The sequence below is a fragment of the Panicum virgatum genome, chromosome 4K (genome assembly GCF_016808335.1).
Source record: "Panicum virgatum strain AP13 chromosome 4K, P.virgatum_v5, whole genome shotgun sequence".
In the NCBI taxonomy this organism is placed as follows: Eukaryota; Viridiplantae; Streptophyta; class Magnoliopsida; order Poales; family Poaceae; genus Panicum; species Panicum virgatum.
The window spans coordinates 29,921,251-29,931,868 of NC_053139.1; the positions used below are offsets into that span (position 1 = coordinate 29,921,251).

A 10,618-nucleotide genomic window follows, 5' to 3' on the forward strand; every position below is an offset into this window, starting at 1 on the left:
CACTATGAATTGGAGATGGCCTTATCGGGCCGACAGAAAGAAGGAAAGAACTGCGTGCCTGTGCTGCCTTTGCAGCCAAACGCTTGCAATTCAGGAACTTGGTGCTCACCCAGTTGCTCTCCTTTTCCTCCAGGGCACACACTTGGTCTTGTTTAGTTCGTGAAATTTTTTGAATTTTGACACTGTAGTACTTTCATTGTTATTTAGTAATTAATGTCTAATTATAGATTAATTAGGTCTAAAAGATTTGTATCATACTAATCAGTTAGACTGTGTAATTAGTTATCTTTTTTCAACTATATTTAATACTTCATGCATGTGTTCAAAAATTCGATGTGACCAGTACTGTTGAAGATTTTTTGGAAACTAAACAGGTCCTAAGCCTACTCCTTTTCCTTTCCTTTTTATCGATATGCTAATGTACTTCATTTCGTTCCCCTTGACAATTGTCACAGGGGCGGGCCCCGGATTTGAAGTGTGGGTATTCAAATTTTCCTATGGTATAATTTTTTTTAACATACTAGCTTACAGATTCATGACCCAAAAATCAAATGGTAACACAATTATTCATGACACCGTAATAAAATCCTCTCTCGTGTTTCCGGCTTCGCACGCCTCTGCCGCTCTACGATCTGTGCCTCTGCGGACTTGCGGAGGCCGGAGAGGAGTGGCCGAGTGGGCCAGTGGGGACAGGAGCCACGATGATGGGCTGGGCTGGGGCCTGGGGACGGGAAACTTGGTCCAGGTATCGATTTAGGCCTGTCTATTTTGCTTATTTCATATATATGCATGGTATATAGTATGTATACAAAATTTTCTTCCTAAAATAATGGGTATTCAGCTGAATACCCATGAATACATGTGGGCCCGCCCCTGAATTGTCAGCACTACAACTCCCACACACGTATAGGCGCAGTACGTAAGACCGGCGAAAAGATGACACTATGTTTCATTTCCATTTTTTCCCTTTCTTTTTCCTTCCTAAATATTTCCTTTCTAAAAATAATATAATTGAAATCATCAGTACTATAATTCGCAAAAAATAAATAATCAGTACTATAAAAATAGCGACTTTCCTGGCTGAATAATGGGATGCCGATACCTAAGGTGACTAAATAGTATTAAGAGCATCTCCAAAAACTTAGCTAAAAGCCCTAGCTAAATGAAGAGGCAAAAGCATGTGTAAAAAAGTAAATAGCTTCTCAAGGGGTAGGAAAACCAACAATTTATTCAAACTATTCTGCAAATCACCTCCCTCCCGTCCCCCTCCCTCCCGCGGGGCCGAGCTCCGCCGCCGGCGGGTAGGGGTGGTAAAGAACCCAAGATTTTAAACTAGAAAGTCTAAGGGCCGGCCTCTAAAAGGGTCAGACTCTAATCTTATACAATTTTGAGTTAAATAATTTAAAGACTTTGTTGGGTTGTGAAGAGGCCACTAGGGCCATGACCCATTATCACCCCTACCGCCAGGGCATCGTGGGGCCGAGCTCCGCCGCCGGTTCGGGCGCGAGCTCCACCGACGGCGCGAGCTCCGCCGCCGGCGGCGCGCGAGCTCCCCCGCAGCGGGTCCGAGCTCCCGCCGCGAGTGTGCGCTCCGCCGCCGGGCCGAGTCCGAGCTCCCATCGCGAGCGCGAGCTCTGCCGCCGGCGGGCGCGAGCTCCCCCACCGGCGGGTCCGAGCTCCCGCCGGCGGGCGCGAGCTCCCCCGCGGCGGGTCCGAGCTCCCGCTGCGAGTGTGCGCTCCGCCGCCGGGCCAGGTCCGAGCTCCCATCGCGAGCGCGAGCTCTGCCGCCGGAGGACGCAAGCTCCCCCACCGGCGGGTCCGAGCTCCCGCCGCGGGTGGGCACGAGCTCCCCTACCGGTGGGTCCGAGCGCGGGAGCTAGCTCCCCCACGACGAGTCCGAGCTCTGCCGCCGGCGGGCGCGACCTTCGCTGCCGCGGGTCCGTCGCCGGCCGGGTGCGGGAGGGCGCCGAGCGTGTGGGAATAGGAGGGCCATGCGCGTACATGAGGATGTCGAACAACGGGGCATAGGCAAATATGCCTACCAGGAAAGCCATAATGCAGAAGGAGATAGTGACGCCTTGACTTTGCATAAGCTGTTAGAAACGAGTTTTAGGATCTTTTATCTTTTTTTTTACCTATCTAGGTTGATTGACATAAGCTGTTGGAGTTGTTCTAACGGGCATCATGCCCACTCTGGCGATATCGCTCTCACATAATGACAACCGGAAACCTCGACTTTGTTTGGTTTATTAGCGCTAGGTACTGTAGCAATCTTTGGCCATCAATTCGATATATTAAATAAAAGCAATTTTTAAAACTAACTCCACAACTTTTGCGATGCTTCGCGAGACAAATCTAATAAGATCTTGGACTGCATGATTAGAGTATGGTTACTGTAGCACTATTGTAGCAAATCATGGATTACTTAGACTCATTAGATTCGTCGCGCAAAGTTGCACTAATCTGTGAAAAGATTTTACAAGTAAATTTCGTTTAGTAATTCATGCATGTAAGATTTTTTTAGTGTTAGGTGTGTTAGCGCGAACAAAACAAGGCCCTCGTACGCTAATGCATGCTCGTAGGCTGTATTCTTAGAGCCCGTTTAGTTTCAAAAACAAAAAAATTTGGATGTCAAATCGACACTTTGACCAGATGTCGGGAGGGTTTTTCGGACACTAATTAAAAAACTAATTTCAGAACTCACTTGGAAACCGCGAGACGAATCTTTTGAGGCCTTTGACCGCATCATTAGCACATGCGGGGTTACTGTAGCACTTATGGCTAATCATGCACTAATTATGCTCGAAAGATTCGTCTCGTCGTGTACATCCTAACTGTGTAATTAGTTTTATTATTTAATTACATTTAGTGCTTTATACATATGTTCAAAGGGAAGTTGAAAATTTTGGGGTGAAAATTTTTGGAACTAAACGGCCCCTTAGGGCAGCTCCAGTGTCTCAACATTTTTACTGTGCCAAAACAGTAATATGGCAGTGTGTTTGACGTTCTCGGTGTACGCATCGATACATGGGACCTGCCAGTCAACAGATAGCCAATTAAATATCATCTTCTATCCACGTGTCAGCTCTTGCGCTCGTCCGTGAAATATAAAAGCGCCAGCTTCTGGATGGGCTTTGTTCTCCCTGCACGGCTGTGATTTTTTATTCAGCTCGGTTCGACGCATCTGTAACATACGATTTTCATTCTGACACATATGATTCGACTCTGATAGTGTACACAGTTTGATTTGGCAGCTCAACGATTCGATTTAACCGCACGCTGTGGGTGGCCTTACATGTATAAGTAAAGATGCTCTATGGATATATAGGCTGTGTTTAGATGAGGTGAAAAAGGAAGAAAAAGCCACATCAGTTACTGTAGCACTTTTTGTTTGTTTGTGGTAAATATTGTCCTTCTATGACCTAACTAGGCTTAAAAGATTCGTCTCGCAACGTATATCAAAACTATGCAATTAGTTTTTTTATTTAACTACATTTAGTACTCCATGTATGAGTTATTTGCTATATTTAATGTTTCGATGTGATAGGAGATGTGATAGATGTGATGGAAAGTTTGGAAATTTGGTGGGAACTAAACACACCCATAGATCTGAATTACCTCAGACTTCTCTAATCTAACTTTTCTGACTAATAATTTCAGAAAGACTGCTTCCTTTTGCCCACAGAAAATAAAAGTAGTATTCAAGTATGAAGAAAAAGCAAGCGAAACAGTATTTTTATGGCTTTTCAAAAAAAATAGAGTATTTTTTTTTATGAAAATGGCAATTAAAGTTTCTTATCGGAAACTGTTCGTAGGAGTTGGCAAACTGACAACTGAGGCCGCATCATCAGAATATGACGAAGGGGGCCGTTTAGTTCCGTACACAAAAATTTTTGGATGTCACGTCGCTAGTTTGACCGAATATCGGGAGGGTTTTTCGGACACTAATTAAAAAACTAATTTCAGGACTCACTTGGAAACCACGAGACGAATCTTTTAAGACCTTTGACCGCACCATTAGCACATGTGGGGTTACTGTAGCACTTATGGCTAATCACGCACTAATTAGATTTAAAAAATTCGTCTCGTCATATACATCCAAACTGTGTAATTAGTTTTGTTATTTACTCCCTCCTTCCCCGTTTATAAGGCATGGTGGAACATGACACGGTCTTCTAAACAACACTTTGACCATTTATTTATCATATATTATATCACTTTTGATTATAAACTTATAATCATTGTAAACTATGTTTGATTATGAATCCAATCATATGAAATTTGCATTATAAAAATAAAAATTTAATAGTCAAATTATTGGTCAAAGATGAGAAGGTTTGAATCTTGATATACGTGTATGCCTTATAAACGGGGAAGGAGGGAGTAATTACATTTAGCGCTTCATACATGTGTTTAAAGGGGAGGTGAAAATTTTTGGGTGAAAATTTTTAAGAACTAAACGGCCCCAAACTTCAGGACAACTCATCGATTAGCCAAAAAAAAAAAAAGAGGATCCACGGTAGTCTGCAAATGAAGCTTCTTGTCTCCCCACTAAACTCAGGGCTGTGAGCTGTATTAACATATGTCAAGCAAGCAACTAGCTAGTAATGAAGAGACCATACAGCTCATGTTCCCATTTCAACTTCATACTTGACAGCTCACTCGCGCATAATCTCCATAGTCACTGGCAATTTTATCTTTCCAGATTCTTCTCCAGGAATCTTGCCATGTTCTTCCATGGCTTCAAAAGGAAACCCTTGTGGCCACTTTGTGTAGAAAGTGGACAAAGAGCGAGCACAGAATATATTCAGACACAAGTTGAAGTTAACAGCCACGGTGATTTTTGGTCAGGAATGGCATGGACCACAGAGCAAGGATCTGTGTATCGCATTGAACTATATTCTGCATTACAATCTGTACTTGTACCACCATCATGAATGAATAAATCATGCTTTAATAGCCCCTATCTCATCTCTTTTTACCTGACTGCAATGGAATCCAAAACATATACACTCAACTATATTCAACTACCTTATCACTTATCAGCTCCGATTTGGTGTGCTATTTTGGTACACTCTAGAGGTACAACAGAAGTGGACAACTGTGTGTGCTCAGGACGACTGCACGATAGGTTCATCTCCAAACGGTCCATGCAGCCAACCTCTGGCGATATGTCCATATGCCGCCTCTGTCAAGTGGATACCATCCCAGCTCCAGTGTGTCTTAGGATCGGCACATGCTGAGGCACCAGGCTCACCGCATTTTGCTGTTAGATTGAAGTTGTAAGGACCCCTACCGGGAGCACCACAGCATGCTCTTGGCAGTTGTTTGTAAAACCCTGCACGGGGAGCAGAATTGTTAGATTACTTCATTCACTTGGGATACAATCATGGCAATCACTTGATGTAAATACATATTCTAGTTCTAAATGCAGAAATATATCAAATAATCTTTTTTCCTCAGATGCTGGCCGCACAAACTCTCTGACACACAGAAAATAAAGGATGGACACACGCCCACTCAGCTCTTGCGCCAATCATACATAAATGATAAGGATGGACGAATTTGTACCCATGTATTGGCGTCAAAGTAAAAAACCAACGCATAACATGGAAGATTCTAATCTGACTGACACAGATGTCTCACCATGATCCTCATGCTTTAAACTTATACATGCTTTTCTATTAGTTTATATGTTGCTCAGAAATTTCTGAGAAAAGGGGACCAACAAGATGCTACGCCTCAATGAGTTTTTTTTAAGGTCACCATGCCGGGGGGGGGGGGGGGGGGGGTCCCACCTGAATTTCATTGCAGCCGACGCCTCAATGAGTAACCAACAGGGCAACAGGGCAGGAATAATCAAGACATGTGAAACAATTAAACAAACAAAGATACAGAAAACATATGTTGGTGACAGACATGGGGTCAGCTTGCTATGCTAGTTCCTAGTGTTTGTACTTCTCGTGATAAGGACTTCAAGAAAAGATGGTTTTTTTTTCCCCAGACATGTTCAGAAAGTAAGAGAAGAGGACATGTTTCTCAAACACCAATTTTTGCAATTAACGGAGACAATATGTTGCCTTCAATGCTTATCTTTTTTGCCTGTTGAAACTTCCAGTTCCCCAATGAAAGTACTACCCCCAAGTACAAAAATATGTTACATGTCTCTAGTTTTATTGACAATCAGTTTAAGTTCCTCTTGCAAATAGTCCAAGAAACATAAACCTTTCCATATAGTATCGTTTTCAGATGACCTTTTGTTTTGTGTAGCAAATAAGAACACACAGATCTTACAGCTTGTGACATAAAACCTTGGAACAGGGTAGGAGAAGATGCAAGATAACTTAAGTAGCTACTTTACCATCTTTGTATGCTTTGTATATCGTAAATATGTCAAATTCATTCGTGGAAGATTTGTGATACTCCACCTGGAGAAGACTGAACCTACATCTAGATCTGAATTATCTTGCAATAGTTTATTGCATCTAACTAGAGTGCAAGGGTGATAGTTTGACTCTGCCTTAAAGTTGAATTAAGTAATGTTAGGCAATAAAACTCGACCAGGGGGAGAGACGTCCCCCTGATTTTCATCTTAAGAAGCTTGTGCCGTGACTCGAACCCGGGCTGGCTCAGCAAACCGCTTCTTTGGCGTGTTCGGCTGACCAGTTGCACCGTGAGAGTGTTGGCTAATGTTAGGCAATGCTAGACCTATCCCTGACAATAAGCACTAAAAAGTTCATACTTAGCCATAGAAGACTGCTATCAGTTCCCCACTGACTGAACTGACCATATCAAACAATCCACGTTATTAATTAATGATAGAATTGCAATGCAAATAAGCAACTGCGGATCTCACCAAACTTCTCTGGCTGAAGTATGAACTGGATGATTGGCGTGAAGTAATCACCATACACGACCCTCACTCCAGGATGCTTCGCACGGAGCTTTTCCAGAGCGCGCTTGAGCATCGCATTGTGCACCCACGAGAATGTGTTGAATCGTTTGAGGCAGCCCGTGCGTGAGCCATGCTCTTCCTTTGGGTCAGCGTACATGGTCAGGTACACTGGAAAGCACCCCGATGGCATCACTCCAGGCACAATCAAATCCTTTGCCCCTTCAGCAATCAATTGCTGTGGAGCACATACAAAGAATTAGGGAACAGTCCACAATAAGCAATTAAGCATGCCGAACACCAGCGAAGATGCAATTCTTACTTCAATTCCGTCGGAGATGCCCTGAATCACATGGGGCATCAGCTTGTAGGCCTCCTTGAGGTCCTTGCCGGCGAACAGGGGCGCGTTGTAGTCATTTCCGCCAAATTCACCCACGATGAACAAGCACATGCCGAAGAACTCCTTGCATTCTTAAGAACGAAGCAAAGGGGGCAAAAAGAAAGGAAAGCAAGATCAAATTTAGACATAAAAAATACCCACTAAAAGGAAAGGAATTTGCTTTAACAAAGGTAAAAGAACCGGTGGCTTTTGTACCTTGGGCGGAGTTGCAGAGCGAGGGCTTGAGGTCACGCAGCCACTGGATTTGGGTGAAGAGGGAGCCGGAGTTCCAGACGGTCTTGCCGAGCCCGCGCTTCTGGAAGAAGTCGGTGTCGAGCGCGGTGGCGCCGGTGATGGCGAAGTTGGCGCCCTGCGCGAAGCTGGCGTTCCTGGCCTTGGAAGGCGGCAGGAACGGGAGGCCGAGCTCTTGCGCTGCGTGGGAGAAGAGGCCCACCAAAATTCAGAACGGAGACACTCGCCAACAAAGAAACCCCGCAATTCGCGAAACGTACCGATGAAATCGACGACGAGGCGGCCGTCGGAGCACCGCCCGGTGGGGTAGCCGAAGTAGGTCCGGCCGTAGGGCAGGCGCGCGGTGGCGAGGTAGTCCGGGATGCCGTCGGTGATGAGGTTGCCGGCGTCCACCAGCGAGTCCCCGAAGCTGAACACCGCGCGGTACCTCCCGGGGGCCTCCGCCGCCCCCGCCGCGAGAAGCGGCAGCAGCGCCGCAAGAACCGCGCAGGCCCACCCCGCCATGGCCGAGCCTGGGAAACCCGGCCCCCGGAATTGGCGCGCGGAGTCGAGCTGGGCAGGGAAAGAACTTGGAGCGGCTGGGCGGGCGGGCTCGGGGCCGTGAACTGAACTGAGCTGCGGCGGGGGCGCTACCCGTGGCGCTTGCCTTGTCCGCTTGCTCCTCTTGTAGGCCAGGCAGTAGTAGCCGCTGTGGCTGCGCGCTGGTGACGAGCCAGCTGCTACCGCGCCGGGGAGGTTAGGGGGTGATGTTTTTTTTATTAATTAGAGATATTAAATGAAGTTTAATTACAAAATAATTTCTATAATTATGGTACTGTAGCATGTGCTGTAGTTAATAAGGTCTTTGACCATATGACTAGAAGATGATTAGAGATGGTCACTATAGCATTACTGTAGCCAATCATGGTAGAACTTGGCTCATTAGATTCGTCTTGAAAAATTACACCTAACCGTGAAAAAATTTCGCAAATAAATTTTATTTAGTACTCTATACATATATTTGTTGGAAACCAGGACCGGAGTTCGGGTGGGGGTGACCAGGAGAGCTTGGATTCTTCCGGCGCGCACCGCCACGGCGCCGCGGTTGGGGGTGGACGGAGGCGGACGTGTGGAAAACGGGGAACAGGGCTGGCACGGGTGCGCGCGGGCGGCGCATTGAGTGCGGCGGCCGTGGCCTGGCGGGCGGGCGGGGTCGAAAGTGGTTGGGGAGGTGGTGAATGGCGGCAGGGGGCGAGGGCGGCGCGTGCCAACGTGCTCGTACTTGCGTCGCCGATTCGGGAGGGATGCGTCGCACACGGGGACGGAGGAGGGCGGCAGCTGTCCACGATCGGACAGATTGACGGCACTGCGATCTGCAGTCATGCCTCGCGGTATCCATGAACACAGATGGTGGATGCGTCGCCTTCGTGGCCAATTGGCGCGTACCGTACGTGTTGGTTCACCGGACCGCAAGGTCGCGATCGAGTAGTGGTCACTGTACCTGAGCTGGTAATCCCAGAGTCTCCGGTTGCTAATCTCACTCTGCAGTTAAGACGTCGAGGCCACCGTGGCACCGTTGTTCAAGATATTCTCCGGGCCACTGAACTTTTATTTGGAATACGTAGACTACTAGACTCGTAAACAGCATGTTAAGTACTTCGTTCTTAAATCTGAATTCAATAACATCAAGCCTGCATTCTACCACTTGCTATCCCTTAGGCTGTGTTTAGTATCTCGTTGTTATTTAACAATTAATATATAATCATGAACTAATTAGGTTTAAAAAATTTATATCGTGTGAAACAGTTAGATTGTATAATTAGTTATTTTTTCAACTGTATTTAATGCTCCATGCAAGTGTCCAAAAATTTGATATGACATGTACTATAGAAATTTTTTTGGCTAGCTAGAATTAGCTATGTTGGACTTGCCTAGCTAGAAATAGCTAGGTTGGACGAGCTACTAGCAATCTACTAGCTACTAGCCAGTTCTGCTTGCATACAGTCCATCCAGTTAATACGAAACTTGCCAACGAGACATTCGAGAACCTCTACTATTCTGTCTTGTCTCTAAAGACCTAAAACCGGTAAACTTCTTAAGCAGAGATTGTGCCACATCGACTGGCTTTCCTGACCATCTGATCGGGCATGTGAATGGTCCAGATCGTGCAAGTTCCGATCATTTTACAAAAAAAATCTCAACCTTTAGCTAAATCATCTGCAGTCCAACATTCCCTGTTCAAGAAAATTTGCAAAGAAAACTTTATATTTTTAATAAAATCAACTCGACATCCTCATCCTCTCTCATGATTTTTTTAGAAAAACCCTCAAATTTCAATTAAATCAAATAACAATCTGTCCCATTCGTTTCTTAAACACGATCAACATTATACATATAGTTTAAACACCAAAACATTGAAATAAAAATATCCAATATAATATTTTATCAAAAATTCTAGAATTATAACTCTACTATAGAGCAAACTTTAAAATTTAAAATGCTCTCGCAATTCGTTTCTGCAAATGCTTACGTAGGATCCGTTGTACCTACAATTTGGATACCAAAACGTCTTCAAATTAAAAAGTGTTCAATACAAAAGTTGCTCATGATTTCAAAATCTATAGCTTTACTTTACAGTACAACTTCAAATTCAACGCTCTTTTAAAAAGTTTCTGAATACAACTCAAAATTTCTAAACCTAAAGCTTTGCTACACAACAAAATTGTAAATTCGACATGTTTTTATAATCTTTTCAACATAGGATCCTATTTTGCTAAAAATATAATATGTATCACGTTCTTCTGTTGCTTCTCATGCTACCCCCCACAATAACGCGTCATATTAACTGCAACAGAACTAAAAGTCAAAATCTCCTCATTTCTCAGTTACATTAAGTATCCGGCTAAGTGTGTCTCCTCATTTCTCAATAATTTGACCCCTTCTTTCAACGTAATAAATAAAGAAAAAGGTCATAGATCCATTTTAATTACTAAAATAATATAATACCTAAATAGTAGGGTCATAACAATAGAATACCTAACCCGAAATATGTATAAAGTGCAACAGTAGGCTGCAGACCTTAACACCTATATGAAAATAATGAATTTATGTTACCC

The 10,618-nt window shown here is 44.5% G+C and overlaps 1 protein-coding gene across 1 annotated transcript; it reads right to left on the reverse strand.

The window, feature by feature from the left end:
- Positions 1-4,818: 4,818 nt before the first annotated feature.
- On the reverse strand, positions 4,819-8,171 carry LOC120704751 (GDSL esterase/lipase At5g45910-like). The gene is made up of 5 exons (XM_039989263.1): positions 7,784-8,171; positions 7,488-7,703; positions 7,215-7,363; positions 6,857-7,130; positions 4,819-5,338 (listed from the first exon to the last, which is right to left on the reverse strand). The coding sequence occupies exons 1-5, from the start codon at positions 8,025-8,027 to the stop codon at positions 5,112-5,114; spliced, it is 1,110 nt and encodes a 369-aa protein (XP_039845197.1). The 5' UTR covers positions 8,028-8,171; the 3' UTR covers positions 4,819-5,111.
- Positions 8,172-10,618: the final 2,447 nt, after the last annotated feature.